Source organism: Morchella sextelata, assembly GCF_020137385.1.
Source record: "Morchella sextelata strain SCLS chromosome Unknown scls_7, whole genome shotgun sequence".
In the NCBI taxonomy this organism is placed as follows: Eukaryota; Fungi; Ascomycota; class Pezizomycetes; order Pezizales; family Morchellaceae; genus Morchella; species Morchella sextelata.
The window spans coordinates 21,317-37,067 of NW_025408622.1; the positions used below are offsets into that span (position 1 = coordinate 21,317).

A 15,751-nucleotide genomic window follows, 5' to 3' on the forward strand; every position below is an offset into this window, starting at 1 on the left:
CGTGCATACCTGATAATGGGAATAGTCTCGGGTCGTCCTGTTCAACCCATAACTATCGAGCTGGGAACCGTGCGGCGACGGTTCTTAGACAACCTTAAAATCCTGTCCGAGATTACTCCACCAGATTCATCTTTATTCAATACTGATTATAATCAATTATTAACAGCTCGTGCTCGCAAACTGTTATACTTATAGCAAATAAGTACTCTAAATTCTCTCCGGTCATCGTCACATATTTTGAACCTAAAAGGGTAGCTTTTAGGAGAATAACAAAGGCTTTTAAAGCAGTGAGATTAATGTTATCCCTGACTCTAAAACGTAGGACTTAGGTTAAAGCTTGACTATATAGAAAGTTTTTAGTGTATATTAGGTAGGTCTGAACCTTATGGAAATGCTTGCAGTTGGCAAGGAGCTTAAAGCCTACTTGAATAGTAAATAGCTCAGTTGATTTAGCAAATTTTCACACCAAGGTTTATGGAAGAATACTGTTATGAATCTTATGTCAATATAGTCTTACCATTGCAAAAGGGATCATTTATTCAAGGGAATAATCATCAGGAGTTTCCGGGAGGTTCTTGGGTATTAGCCATCGGTTGTCTTTCTTTTACTTATAAAGGGTCTCTTACCCCTCACTATCTATCTATAACGTGGGTCTATGGACGAGAGACTATAGTGACAAGGAATACAACTGAGGTAAGAACGTAGTAGACGATATTCGTAACTATGGACTATGGGGCAGCTCTGTTTTATCTAGTAATCAAACTGAACCCTATGACGTAGCGTAGAACAAGAATAATATTCGTGGAGTAGAATACAGAAGAAGAAGAAGAAGAAACTTATATTGCTTTGAAGTACAAGACTTATCGCACGCCAAACCAACCGCCTAAAATGAAACCGAACAGAAAAACAGAAAGCAAAAAAACAGAAAAGAAAAAGAAGGAACACGAACAAACAAGAACAAAACGAACACAAACGAAAGCAAGGAAATTCCATAACAACACGCAACCAGAAAACCCAACGGCAAGGAGAAATAACGTATCTCAGTGGACTCGGGCGCTGGATCCATCAAAAAACACAAATAAAAAGAAAACAAAAACAAAAGGTAAGAAGAAACTACTCTTCCTAATCCTGTCCCTAATCATTTTCTTCCGTCCCCTCTTCCAGGTCCGCCTCCGCCTCCACCGACTCGTACCATTTCAAGAGTTGAGATTTCTTTGCAAATTGTAGGATGAGGTCCGTTTTCAGGTTTGTAAACATCCAGTTTTCCCAGGTCATCGCTCCGGGGATTTTCTCTATCAGGGGGGCGCGGATTCGAGCCCACGCTAGGCATTCCATGAGTGTATGTTTCGCTGAGTTTTCCATACCACACTGGCATGGTTCGGGGTCTATATGTGCTGTATGTTTATCTATTTAGGTGGTTTCGCATCGGATTCGGAATACTTTCTTTGCTTCTGTAAGGGTGAGTTCCGCAATCTTGGGAGGGGGCCGGAGTTCCCCCCGATGGTGGTAGTTAGGTATTGGTTGTATATTCCATTCTTCTAACAGATGATCGCGTAACAGTTTGTTTTGGTTCCACTTCTCTCTCATGTTTCCGGGGGTTTGGTGTGGGAGTAAGAGGGAGGCGATTCAGTGCAGGCCTGTCTCTTTGATATTTGCTTCTCTGTATGGGAGGAGCTCGATCAGGGATTCATTGTTGGGGTGGGTTGCGTCGGTGCAGAGTATTCTAGTTCCGTACTTTCTTGAGCGATAAGTCAGGAGGTGTTCTAGGGGGGGTAGGCCTGCTTCTCTGAGGAGTTTAGCACTCTTGGTCCATCGTGGTAGGCCGGTGATGACCCGGGCAGCTTCATTGTATAGTGGTTCGAGGGATCTTATAATGTGGTCTGCGCCAGTCCACCAAGCCTCAGATCCGTAGAGCAGACTTGGAAGGAAGCCTTGTGTTACTAGGTGGTGGATCGTCTTAACTGTTATGCCTGGCAGGCGGGCAGTGTTTCGGATTTGGTAGAGGGATTTCAGGCCTTTTGCAATCGCTGCTTCGATATGGGGCCGGAAGGAGAGGGTCGGATCTATCCAGACTCCTATATATTTCAGCCTCTCCTTGGGGTATATAGTGGTGTTGTTGATTTTGACTGGAAGTCGAGGTTGTTGTACAGATGATGTGGTGGGGTGGAAGAAGATCAGGTCAGATTTATCCGGGTCGTATTTAATTTGGAGTGGCTCAGCTTTTATTAGTCTTTCTCTCATTCGTTCCTCCATTCTTTTGATTATGAAACCTGGTGTTTTGGATATTTGCACCAGCACATCATCATCGATGTATGTAGTATCCATCTCTTTCAGGCTGCTTGTTGGGTCCAGGATTACTCCGGCATAGATCATAAATAGTACCGGGGACATGGGGCTACCTTGCGACACTCCAGATTCATAGGGCTGTGGTTCTTCTAGCTCATAATTAAATTGGAACTGTAGTTTTCTGCCGGTGTTGAATTCCTTGCACCATTCTGTTAGGTAGGTGGGGAATTTTTGCTGGTGCATGATTTCTGTGAGGAGTAGGTGGTCTACACAGTTAAATGCTCCTTGGATGTCGTTGGTTAGGATCGCTGGTCTGTCCCGCCGGGCGACTCCGGTGCTGTTTTTCAGTAGTAGGTTTTGTTGTGTTGGTGTTAGGGTACTTAGGAGGGCCTTGATTGCTGAGATGGTTGGTCTTCCTCCGAATTGATTTGCTGGGAGTGTGCCTAGGATCTCTCGGGAGGTGCAGAGTCTTTGGGCCACTATTTTCTCCAGGATTTTGCTGAAGCATTGTAGAAGGGAGATGGGCCGGTAGGCTTTTGCTTCGTGATAGTTTGCTTTGCCGGGTTTGGGGATCGGGATGCATTTTGCTATTTTCCATTCCGCTGGGTGTACTCCGTGCCGAAGCATGGCGGAGAACATGTCTTGGATTAGAGTTGTGTTTGCTCTGACTATCGCTTTGATAAATGTATAGGGGATGCCATCCGGGCCGGTCGCCGAGTGCGCTGGGCAAGAGTCGATTGCTTTTTTAAGTTCCTCGGGGGTGCCTGTGTCGAAAGTGTTGCTAAGGTCAAAAGAGGGGGGTCTAATGTTTAGAGGGGGATGGTCGGGGGACGTCCGTTTTGAGGGGAAGAGTTGAGCTCTTAGAGCTTGACACTTGCCCGCAAACGTTTCTTCACCTTGTATGGTTGGTATGATTGTGTCTCTTCTCCTTCCTGCATTTAGGATTTTCCAGACCTCACTACCTTTCGCTTCGTTCATCGTCTTTTCCCGCTGGTCCGCTTTTGCTTTCCGGATCATGACTGTCCATTCTCTGCATGTCTTCCGGTGCTCCTCCAAATGGTTGGGTTTCTTTGTACTTCTCGCCTTCCTTTCCGCCGAGTTTACCTTTGCCTTCATTTGTTTCATTTCGTCTGTCCACCAGGAGTTGGCTCTTACACCCTCCTTCGAGAGTGGCGTTACTATATTGATTGTTGACTTTACCAGTTCTAGGAAGAATTCGACCTTTTGTTCCGTGTGTTCCTTGGTTTCCCATGCCTCTGCAGGGAGGGAAAGATTTGATATTTGGTTATTCAATAGCTTCCAGTCTGTTTGTCGCCACATTCGTCTTGATACAAATGGTGGTTTTTCCAAGTGTAAATGGACAGAGGTTCTACTGTGGTCTGAGGCCGCTCCGTAGGGTTCAGTGCTCCATCGTAGGTTGTGGTCAAGTGTTGGGCCTTTTACAAATGTGAGGTCGATGATTGTAGGCCTTTTCCCTCTGTCTATGGGGAAATGCGTGTAGACTCCTGGTTCATTCAGGAGGGTCAGTTTCTGTCGGGTTATCCATTGTTTTAGCCGTGCACCGTTGGCGCGGTCTACTCGGATGTTGTTTCTGTATTCATGTGAGGTTACTCCGTACCACATTTGATGGTGGCAGTTGAAGTCCCCCATTACAAGGCAGTTGTCGAGAGTTTGGATTGTTTTTGCTATTTGGGCGAAGGGGCTACTTCGGCCTGGGGAGTATATGTTTAGGATTTGGGTTCTCTTGTTCTGGATTTCTACCGTAATCGATACTATGAAATTGGCATATGTATAGTGGTGTTTTGATTTAAGGTTGGTGTGTTTTCGGACGTATGTTGCTCATTTTGTGTTGGTGTTGCTGGCTGTAAAAAGATAGAAGAGGTTTGATTCTGGTGGGTATCCCTCTGCTGAGGTCCATGGTTCTTGTAATAATAGGAAAAATATACTAGGGTCTGTTTCCACTTCCTCCACCGCCGCCTTGGTGGTTAGTTCGCTCCGTGCACAGTTAAGTTGGTGTGCGAGCGCGGTGGTTCGGGGCCTAGGCATTATTCGTCATGTGTTGGTCCTCTTCGGGAACGGGTGTGGCTCCGACCGGGGCGGTAGCTGGTACTTGGATTATCGGAAGTAACTCTTGGGCGGGTGCGGCAGGTGGGCCTTGGGCGGGTGGGGCATTTTCCTTTCCTTTGTTGAGGAATCGGCGTTTGACTCTTTCGGGGCATGCTGGGTCGGAGGCCTTATGGATTCCTTTGCAGTTCAGACATCTGATTGGGGTGTGGGTGCATTTATATCCTCCTTGGTATTCATTGCATGGGTGGAAGCTGGTGGAGTGATCTCCGGCGCAATGGCCGTATTTTCCACTGTTCTTGCATTTTTCATGGCGGTGGACGTATTCGAGGCATTTCGCACACTGGGTGTCTGGGAAGGTTGGGAGGAAGGCCTCGATATGGCAGCTTCTGTTAAAAAGGGATAGGAATTTGATTCCTAATGTTTCCATCGTAATTTGTGCTGGGAGCGCGATGACCATTGATGAGTGGGTTTTCTCCATTCGAATCTCTGCTCTGGAGATCCAGCGGGGAACCTTGGCAAGTTGGAAGTTCTCTCCATAATTGCTTCTGATTTCGGATGCTACCAGTTGTCCTGCCTCGATGCCCTCCCCGATCGTTGTGGGGATTCCGTGGAGAAGGAACTTTGACCATTTGGAGTTTGCGCGAATGTTGGCGACCGGTACTTGTAGGGTGAGGAGGGCCTCCTCGATTTCTTTGGCATATTCCATTGCCTTTGTTGCTGGGGTAATGAATTTTGTTTCCAGCACGAAGTTATCCTTGGCTGTTCTTCTTGCTGAGATGAAGTGGCAGGATTCGTCCTGAATTCTTGCATTGACAAGGGTCCTGATCTCGGAGGGGTTGACGTCGGATGAGGCAGTGGTTTCAACAATGATCTCTCTGTTGATTTTGGTGTACTCTGGTTTGAAGAGGGGGTCCGCTTTTGGCTTTGCCGGCTTCTTTCTTCTTTCGACAACGTGGAATTTTCCTTGGGCAGGACCGGCTGCCGATGCCACGGCGGCCCAGGTACCTGCTTTCCATCCACGAGGTGGGGCTTGTGGTGGTGCTTGGGGGGGTGGAGGTGGGGGGACCTGAGGAGCTGCCTGTGGCGCTGCTGTTTGGGGAGCCGTTGGAGGGGCCGTTCTCTGTCTTTGTTGCGGTTGCGGTTGTTGTGGTTGTTGTTGCTGTTGTTGTTGTTGCTGCGGTTGGTGCTTGTTGAGGAGGAAATGGATCGCCGAGTGCATATTGGTGATCATCATTGTCTGTGCCTCGATTTGATGTTTCAGTGATTCCACTGTTCTCCGGAGTGTAATCGATTGCTCTTCTAGGACTTCAATCCTATCGGAGGGTGGGCAGATCCGGCTGGTTGCATGTCTAATGGTATAGGTGATATAGTTTAGGTCTGTCTGGGTGTGAGTATTATGGGGGATAGTGCTGGGATAGAGATAGTCAATTCTCGGTTGGTAGGGGTCGTTGTAGTCGGATTCTGTTGCAAAGGTTGTGGAAAATTCCTGTTCCTGTGCCTCGGGTGGGGTTGGGTCGGGATTTTGGGTGTTCCTGTTCTGTGGGGGGGCTGTCCCTTGTGGGCTAGATTGGGTGAAAAAGGACTGGAGTGAAGCTTGCTGCGACATGACTGAATGTCCGGTTCTTCCAGCGGCATAGGTTGATCTTTCGAATAAGTTTCTTTTCCTTCCTTTCGGGAGGTCAAGATTGGAGAATTCTTCGCTAGAAGCCAGTTTTCTTAGGGTTTCTTTCGCTTGGAACAAACAAATGCGACCGTTCGGTCGGGGACGAGGAGGCTCAGCCTGGTATGGTATACCAGGGTAAACCAAAGTAATGAGAAATAAAAGGTAGAGCAAGTAAAGTATACGATAATAAAATGTTTTTCGAAGCGAGATTTATTGTCAGGAAGTTTTGCGAGCCAGAGGCGAGCCGGTAGAATACAGAGAGAGAGAGAGAATCTTATATTGCTTAGAAGCCGAAGCTTATCGCACACCTAACTACCCGACTACAACCTCCACCGACTAACCCAAAGACGAAACAAAGTACAAAAACTAACTACCGCAGCTACGAGAACTACGTACATGATAAGAAAAACAGCGCACGAAGAGAGCGCGAATAACAAGTAGTACAGGTAAGCAGAATCTAAGCGACAACAAAGAAACCTCCCCGTGGTAAGAATGAACCCCAAACTTCTCCGTCAACTACATTAGCGAGCACAATCCTAAACATGGTGTTCAACCGAAACGGTATCATTACCAACGTCCCCGGTGTCATATCTGTGGACAAACCTTAATAGGACTGGGAAACCACGTGCACGAAGGCAGGAAAGGCCAACCGCAACAGCGTCAGGGGTGAAAGCGAGGGGGGGTGGGTCGAATATGGGCCCTCGAGCATCTGCTTGTCGGGCAGCGAAGGAGTAAGGAGTGGTGACTATAGTGGGGAGGGTGTACGGCGTGGAAGCAGGCCATTATGGTAACCTTCCTGAAGTCAAGTAAGTGTTTGTGGTCGCATTCGAGAGTGCCGACCGTAGTGTTGAGGGGTGGTCTCGGAGACCGGTTGAGTTTGGGGGTGAGGGGAGCGGGCCGCCTCGGTTAAGGTATGTATGGTCGCAATCGAAAGTGCCGACCGTAATAAGGGGTGGTCTCGGAGACAGGTTGGGTTGGGGTGAGGGGAGCGGGCCGCCTCGGTTAAGGATGGGTTGCCTGGTTGAGGCCGAAAGAGAGGGGTAAGGTTAAAGCTTGCAGGAGCTCGCGCTTGAAGGGAGGGGCTACTTTCATGGATCGACTAGTAGATATACGGGGTTATGAAGAGTCGGATCAGTCAGAAAGGTTCTATTGGGTTCTACCAGGTTCTGTTGATCGTTAATGTATGAGTTATGTTGTATTTATCATCGCTGAGATTTCCTTGGGTATATCAAGGGGGTTTGTTTGTATTTCTCGTTCTTTTTCTTCTTCTTCTTCCTTTACGCAACGTCTTCTGTATCTACGCTGTCTATTGCTATACAATATTATCGTCCTCTTCTTTCTTTAAGAAGACCACTGCCTCGCTTCCTCCTTGTCTCGTCGAACCTTACCAACGCTAGAGTCCCGTAGTACCCTTATTGCGAGTTCCCATACCGCCCCCTATTACACTCTTCGTACCCTGCGGAATACTCGCTACTCCCCGCCTTGAGAAAAACTAATCCCACTGCTAGTAGAATTGGACCTATGGTCTTTTGAGAAGTAGTAATCAGTCAAAATATTATAGCTTCTCTTTTAACATCTTGTGGTTGTACAAAGTACTAGTATTGCATGCTTTATCGCGTCTCAAACTGTCTCAGAATGTGCCGAATTTGTTGCTTTGGTACCAGTAACCTCTCTAGAAAATCAAGTCAGGATTGGGTATATGGCTTATAAAGGATTCAAACCTTCCTATCTTCCTGCATAAGTACTCCTTATCTTCCTATTCATATATCAACATCTTCCTCAAAACCTAATACTTTATATATGCTTCGACACCAACTACTTACTTGAATCCAAATATGAATATATTTTTACCTAGCTCTGGATTTTAACTCCTATACCGACACTACTACATACTCCTAAACAAAACCAAACAGATATCAAAATAGCAGCAAATCGATTCTAAAATTGAGATCAAATAAAAAGCTGAACTTTTGCATGAGGGTGCACCGAAGAGAATTCACATATTTTTGTTCTTTCATAAATGCAGCTCTGTAGTCACTGGAGTATGTGTAGGCAATCAGGTTTGAATAAATATTTGGGCAGGCAGTTACAGAAAAAAAAGTAGGAACCGGAGTGGATACGGAAGTATGCAGGTCGCTAACAAAGGTTTATACAAAATTGGGTAGAAGGATAAAAAATATAACAATGGTACGGAAACGTTGTCATATGTAATATATCAATTTTCAGTTAAATCTCATTCTAGAAGCAAAGGCTGCTAATGAAACCTGTCAACCGGGCTAATGATGATAGCGTAAACATCAGGAAAAAATGTGTTTCGATAGGACGAGTAGGTCAGCCTATATATACAAATTATTATTCCGCGCCTATAACCTTGTTTGTTGCTAACAAAACCTCGTCCCGCTACTGCTAAAATTTGGAAAGTCCTCCTTTAGTAACTCGTGAGCATCCGAAATATTACCTTTCATATTTTAACGAATAGTTGGCGTCCAAAATATGATATCTCATCTTTTGATACCTGATCACCTCCGAAAATATAATAAATCGTCGCGCATCTGGCAAAGTTCTAGCAATAGTCCCGACCTTGCTAGCAAACTCCCAAATTACATCATATATGAGCCGTTATCAACATTCCAAGGATTCTTGCTTACTTACACACCTGATTATCTGACTGTCTTATTCTCGACATCTACATCCACACCTACCTCGTACCTACTTCGATACCTACCTACTACCTGAATGAAACTTAACTCCTACTAGCAGTGATATCTAACTTCTAACAGCAGCGATGCCTGAATATGTATATACTTACCTTTTGATTTTGATGAGTGTACTGACACCGCTACATACTGCTAAAAATCCCAAATTCTCAATAATTTCACCAAATTGTCGCCCAAATCTACACCTAAATCGGTGTATGACGATGCAACAAGTCAACATCAAATAAGCTCCTAATCGGTAAGAGGGTTAGCAGGCAGCTGCAGAGGTATATAGGGAGTCAATGTGGTGTAGAGCCGTCCGATAGGCTTCGCGCGGTTTTACGCAAGGTGGCAGGTAAGCAGTATGGGAGTGGGTAGAGTACAACCGATTATTTATTTCGAGTTAGGTGGACAGATAGATGAAATATTGTGAAAGTCAATTGAAAATCTTCTCCTGACCCATATACTGTTTGCCGAGTGATCTAATACTACCAGCAAAACACTGCTAGCGAAACCCGTTAACCGGGTACAATATAGTAGTAAGGAGACGGAATGAGGCTCCGAAAGATGACTATGCATCCTATCCTGTCGCCACGGTTATTTCTCGCAAAGAGGCGCACTGGCTCCAATTCCGTATATCCCGGGGTCAGGATACAAGCAAGTAAAAGTCTAGGGATATATGGGGCATCTAGAGAATTTGAGGGATTTCAGGCACCCAAGTGCCCCAAAAAGATATGCAGTTTTTTCCTGATCAAAACGATACCGAACAATGATACCTACTAAAATCACAAGTTGTTTATTAAACTGCTGCAAAGTAGTCAGATGAAAAAGTTAGAGAATCATGTCAGCTGAATCTAGGTATAAATATAACATATGCGTGGAATTTGATGCATGTCGGTTGTGTGAGAAGTAGTAGTAATGTAACGAAGTCTAAAGAGGCGGGGTTCTCGGGAGGATTTTGGGTTAGGTACCCAGGCTAGAATTGACTCGGGTAAGTTCTTGGACTTGGACGCAGGATCGGGCTGAATACCGATCGAAACAAAGTATATTACTAACAAACAGAATAAAGATTTTACGTAAAGAAGGAAGAAAGAGAAGTACACGGAGTAAGGACGAATCCCCGAACATAACCCCCAAAGAGAAACCTGATGACTAACCCCAGTAACCATATCTAAAGAAATCTCATAAAAACATAGTAAAATCCTATAACCGAGCCCGATCTTTCTTCCCACAATACTAACCCGAAGCGTTCAGCACTTCCTGTATCTTCCGTACACCTTCCTTTCTGATCCAACATAACCAATATCATCCCGATCCTTCAACCAATGACACGATTCCGGAGACTTCCCGATGGCAAGGCAGGTGAGGGCGGTTGGGCCGTGATACGGAGCCATTTCAACTGTCTGTTGTATGAGTACAAACACAGCCCGGTTACATGCTGAGAGTAGTTGTTAGAAGCCAGTTGTATAGTAGCATTCAAGTACCAGCAGTGTGGTTAGCAACCAGCTGTCAGAGTAACCAAATTCTGAGCCCTAGGAAGAGGATCTATTTCTGGGAATAACGACTGACGAGTCTATGCCTCGCCAATAATTAGAAGGCCAGTCAGAGTGAAGTTTTGAGTGCTCAGGAATCCTATGCATCCTCTGAGCATTGTAAGTCCACCTGTAGTGGCAAGGACTATGACTGAGCAGTCTACAGTATACGAAGTTTCTACAACAATGATTAAACTCACATACAAGCGGCAGCTTATTCATACAGGCCCAGTTTTGTGACAACGAAGGCTGCAGATATTACAAAGGGTTTGACTAATGGTAGTTGCCTTCGGAACCAGAAGCACTCGCTGACGCTTGTATAGAAAAGAATTAGCGATGGTATTGTTTCACTTACATCAGGAGGTATCGCCGGAGCTTAATAAGGAAGTAGGAGTAGAGAACGGAGTTCTTTGGAGTATAAGTACCCGTTGCCATTCGCGCTCAGCTATCGGATTTCCTCAGTCTTCTTCAGAGGTTTCAAGTATTTTACTCGGTAGTCAAGTCCTTAAAGATAATTAAGTTCTAGCGATAGTATCTTTGAATAATCTGTACCTGATTTCTATCTTGTACGGCTACATATATTCTATTGAATTCTAGCGATAAATAGAAAGTCTGCCCCAGTTACAACTAATATATATCATTACCAAAAGCGATCTTACCTTTATATTTTATATACGGTTATACAAGTACTTGTGAACCACACAAAAGTTTGGTTTCGAAACCAAAGCTTGTAAATACAAAACTTAGCAGTATTTGACAAAAGTTCAACTCGTTTCAATTGTGCCGGTTAATGTTCCCATATGTACAATGTATCAAGATCATTCATTGGAAATTGATTTATGTCAAAAATAGTTTGTGCTTTTAGATTCTGAAAGACGTAACAAATTCAGTTTTGTTAACTCTGACAAAATAAATTCACAAAATCAAACTTTGTCAAATATGAATCACTATTACTTTATAGAAAAACCAAAGAATATTCCGAATCAATAAAATACAAACAGGATAAATAACACATTTCGATCTGCTGAACGTATTCTATACAAAATACACTAATATCAAATCAAGTATTTTATTGATGAAATACAGCTTTCTTTGTTTGTATAAATTTGGAATTTTGATAGAATGGTAGCTGAATAACACAATAAAATTTGGTTAACATAATGAAATACAGAAATATTTTATCCATCCCAAACATTTCAACTATTATTGTATTAGTCTCACACAAATCAAAATGGTTAAAGGTAAACCTACATATCCGGATTTGTGAAATATCCCAAAACTCACAAAATAGTGTAATTCTGAATTGTAGATTTCAATCCCGTAATTTGCAGTGTATCCTTGGTACCAAAATCGATAAAAACTGGGATCGGAAAATTCTGCATTGGTAGTTGTTTTGGTTCTCCTGTTTGATAATCTCCTTTCCTCCCTGACCCCTCTAAAGCTTTCCCAAAAGTCTTCCACTCAGTTACTGGTATTTGTCTGACTGAATACCAAATTCTTTGTCTTCTTTCCGGACCCGCTCTATGGTTTGAGGTGTAAATTCTTTGATAGAATCTGGTTTTAACTGGATGTGGCAAAACCCAATTATATTCTAGGAATTGGTGACAGTGTCTTGTTGCCCATGCTTTGGCTTTGGAAATCCCGAAATTTCGATCCAAAAAGGTGTAAATCTGTTTGAAAAGTAGCCTGAAAGGCTTGTTCTCCCAACTGTTTCTTTCAATACCATCATTGAAGAACCAGAGGTATTCTGCCCTCTGTAATGGTGAAAACCGAAATTTGTTGGATGACTCTGTATAATGGTATTCCAGGCCTTCCACAACTCTTTTCCTCAACCCTTCCACACTCATCCCAACCTTTCCCAATAAACAATCCTCCATATCCTCACATTCAAAATCCTCCGATGTGTTTGACCAAACCTCTTGTCTGAAATTCATAATACAATTTGTAGACAACAGTAACAAAGCTTGATAAACGTAATATTTGTTTGTTGAATGTCTCTTGATTGTATCCAGTATGGCGGTAAATTGATTGTGAATATCAGTGATGGATTTAACCTGGCCCCATCTCTTCTTGTATGATTGGTGAAGGCTGTTGTTGTTGAATAGTATTTTCTGAGAATACAAAACCGAAAAATTCCACTTCCCCCAGTCAATTTTCTGAGATGGGAGCCAAGGATATCCAAACTCTTGCATGGAATTTTTAAATCCCATTCCCTCCATGCCCTTATCACCATAAATGCCACCAATGCACTTGTCATGCCATAATCCAGCCTCTCTACTGATATCACCACCTCCATAACAAAATTTCAATATTCTCAAAAACATCACCATGAAACGAGTGTGTTCCCATGAAACTGTTGTACTTGCAGGTGTGAGGCTCATTGTATACTCAAATCCAAATGCGAATTTGTTGATATTTGATTTCAGATACTCAAATATTTCAGGAGTGGGATGAGCCCAGAATGGCCTGTCGAAAGTGGGATTGGAATTGTGAATTATCTCTGGTGTTTGATCCAAAAGGTATTGACTGATCTTGAACAATAAGGACATAGTGACGCGATGTTCCTCTCTTATCCCATAGGACTTCATGCAATCCGATTTCAATGCTTCATGACATCTCATCTTGGAAGTGTGATATGCTTTCTGTACTGAATTGGTTTCCCACTTTGAACCACCACCAGCTGCAAACCAAGAGGATTTCAAATAAGGATCAACTGCCAACCCTTCCAATGCGTCATTTTGGAACGGATATGTCTTCGCTGCATTGAATATCTCATGTGTAATAGTGTAAAATTGAGAATACACTAATCCCGCTTTTCGAAATACACTTTTTTGAGTTGGTGTGAAGGACATGCTAGCTGTGTCATTGCTTAATGCCCACTGGTAAAACACAAACTGATTGGCTTTGATAAAATCCACTTTTGAAATCAGAGTGTTATAGTTTTGAAGGCAACATTTACGCCAGAGATAGGTGATTGGGGTTGCTGGAATTGCTGGTCCCTCAATGTCGTTGGGGAATATTGAGAAAGGAGGACACTTTTCCACATATTCCTTCCCGTAATCCAACCAAGTATACTTGGGATCCAAGTATTCGTTATCACAACTGTGACTCCAGAGATCCAAAAATGAATTGAAACAATCATTTGGATTCTCCTTCTTGGTTATCAATTTCAAATCCTTTCCATCAAGCAGAATAACCATATTTTCGAAATCATGTAATCCCGCATTATTACATCTTGATATCATTTTGATCCAAATTTCATCCAAGTACTGTGGAGCAATGAGGTGGGTAATCAACTGTGTGGCGCCTGAGGTTTTCGTTTTTCTTGATCTGTTCTCTGTACCAGCCGCATATGCATTGAGTTTTGCCTTTTCTATTGAGGAGGGAAGATGTTGAAGTATGTCTGGAGGACAACATTCATGGACTGCAGGAAGAAATACAGAATCATGAAATCTTTGCAATTCTTTTTGTGTCAGGAAATTGTTGTCCTTGTCTGGGTGGTATAGGTTGGGGAAGAAAATGAAAATATTCAATTCAGTAAATTGAAATATTCTGCCCAGAATGAGATCCGGGATTTTCTGAATTGGAAGTGTATTATTTCGTTTCGTTTTTGGGTTGGTAACAGAGAGTTGGATGTGAAGGTTTTGTTGAATGTTGAGATGTCTGGGAGGAAAGAAAAAGACCCTTAATCCTCTTTTTGCAACAGCTAAAGATTTAGGTAATGCCAATACACTGTCAATGTCAAACATAGTATGGATTTGCAATTCTCGATTTTGAATTGTTGGTGGTTCCAATGCAAATGAGATTTTGGGTGGAGGAGAGCCTGTTGTTTTTGAGATACCACAAAAAACTGTTCTGAATTCATTTGGTGTAAGATTGTTTTCCGTGCCTTTATAAAATGATGCCTTGTTCAAAACGTATGGTATTTCAACTCCAAGGGATTGGGGTGTAACTCCCAATGGTGGGAGAATTTCGGTTTTTGACTGCTTGGGACTTTTGATGTCTTGTTGCGAATGTATTTCTTGACCACAGCCTTGGAAACTGTGTAGTTGTTGTACCAAAAACTCCACCACCCTCTCCACTGTACTTTCTCTCTGTTTTTCCAATTCTGAAATTTCATTCACCGTTCCAACACCAAACTGTTCCTCATACTCCTCCTCCTCCTCCTCCTCCTCATCCTCAGTTTCACTGAAAATGTAGGAGGAATCTGATTGAATTGAAACCGGGATATGTATTGTAGGAGTTGATTCTGAAATATCGTTGAAATCTGAAATGAATAATCAGTAAATCATACAATAGAATTATTTCGAATTTGATGTAATGTATGGAAGTACCGTACCTCCTTCCTTATCCTGCTCCTCATACTCCTCCTCATCCTCATCTGAAATAGTATTACAATCAGTCTGACTGAAAGTGTAGCAGGAATCTGATTGACGTGAAACCGGGATATGTATTGTTGGTGTTGATTCTGAAATATCTTTAGGATCTGAAAGAATAATGAGTAAATCATACAACAGAATTATTTCGAATTTGATATATGTAACTACCTCCTTGAATATCTGCTACAAGGTTTGCAGAGAAAGGGATTGATATTCCATGAGATACTATTGCAGTATTGGTGGGCGAAATATCGTATTTGGGATTTGGGATTTCATATTTCAAATCTTCGGAATTCTGCAAGAATACTGGTATTGAACTTGTTGTTAATACTGGATTGGGTACTTTGTTGTTACCTCTTTATTATCAGTAAGCTGAATTTGAATTGTATTGGACCTAAAGTTACCAATCAAAGTTGAGGTGGAATTGTTTATTTTTCTCCTGGCTTTTTTTCCTGTTGGAACTTCTATTTTCAACTGGTGTTTTTTTGGGCTTTGTGGGAGAGAATCATCAGAGTCATCCAAACATAATGGCAACATCTGTTTGGTAATCCTGGCTTGTTTTTGCCGTTGTTGGAAAAGGTTAACTGATTTTTTGTTCGAAACCATTTTGTGAAATATGCAGAACTGAAATATTAGAAATTGTATTTGGTGGTTAGAATTTCTTTGAGAGGATTGAGAAGTATGTAAGGGTTTGGATGAGAATGTAGATTATATATATGTCATATTAACAGTACCATTATAGGACAACCATTACCATTATAGGGCAACCATTACCATTATAGGGCAACCATTACGATTATAGGGCAACGATTACCAATCGCATGCATGAACTTCAAAATTAACAAAATAATCGAATACATCGTAATATTAAAATACTTTAAACAAAACACTATTTATGTATAATTGATACAGAAGTATTCATAAACAATTGGAACCATCAATTTTCATGCATTTTGTTTTTGCGAATTTCTAAATATAAATAAAATCCAAACAGGTAACTTGAAGTAAAAAAGGTTACCTAATTTGGACGGGAGTGTATTACTGACATGTTTTCAAAATACGCATTTAAAATAATATGCATTATCTCAAATACAGTATTGCAATACTTATACCAAATTCTTACTAATA

The 15,751-nt window shown here is 42.5% G+C and overlaps 4 protein-coding genes across 4 annotated transcripts; all 4 read right to left on the reverse strand.

Moving 5' to 3' along the window:
- Positions 1-1,134: 1,134 nt before the first annotated feature.
- H6S33_011696 (uncharacterized protein) lies at positions 1,135-1,335 on the reverse strand (the record flags this gene model as incomplete). Its single annotated transcript, XM_044843637.1, has 1 exon — positions 1,135-1,335. The coding sequence occupies one exon, from the start codon at positions 1,333-1,335 to the stop codon at positions 1,135-1,137; it is 201 nt and encodes a 66-aa protein (XP_044695364.1).
- Positions 1,336-1,626: 291 nt separating this feature from the next.
- On the reverse strand, positions 1,627-4,058 carry H6S33_011697 (uncharacterized protein; the record flags this gene model as incomplete). Its single annotated transcript, XM_044843648.1, has 1 exon — positions 1,627-4,058. A coding segment is annotated over one exon (2,432 nt), but the record flags the coding sequence as incomplete, so codon positions are not given.
- Positions 4,059-4,324: 266 nt separating this feature from the next.
- H6S33_011698 (uncharacterized protein) lies at positions 4,325-5,959 on the reverse strand (the record flags this gene model as incomplete). Its single annotated transcript, XM_044843659.1, has 1 exon — positions 4,325-5,959. One exon carries the CDS (start codon positions 5,957-5,959, stop codon positions 4,325-4,327), a length of 1,635 nt encoding a protein of 544 aa, XP_044695366.1.
- A 7,991-nt stretch (positions 5,960-13,950) lies between these two features.
- H6S33_011699 (uncharacterized protein) lies at positions 13,951-15,229 on the reverse strand (the record flags this gene model as incomplete). Its single annotated transcript, XM_044843670.1, has 5 exons — positions 13,951-14,099; positions 14,239-14,511; positions 14,584-14,730; positions 14,792-14,977; positions 15,028-15,229. The coding sequence occupies 5 exons, from the start codon at positions 15,227-15,229 to the stop codon at positions 13,951-13,953; spliced, it is 957 nt and encodes a 318-aa protein (XP_044695367.1).
- Between the last annotated feature and the right edge of the window lie 522 nt (positions 15,230-15,751).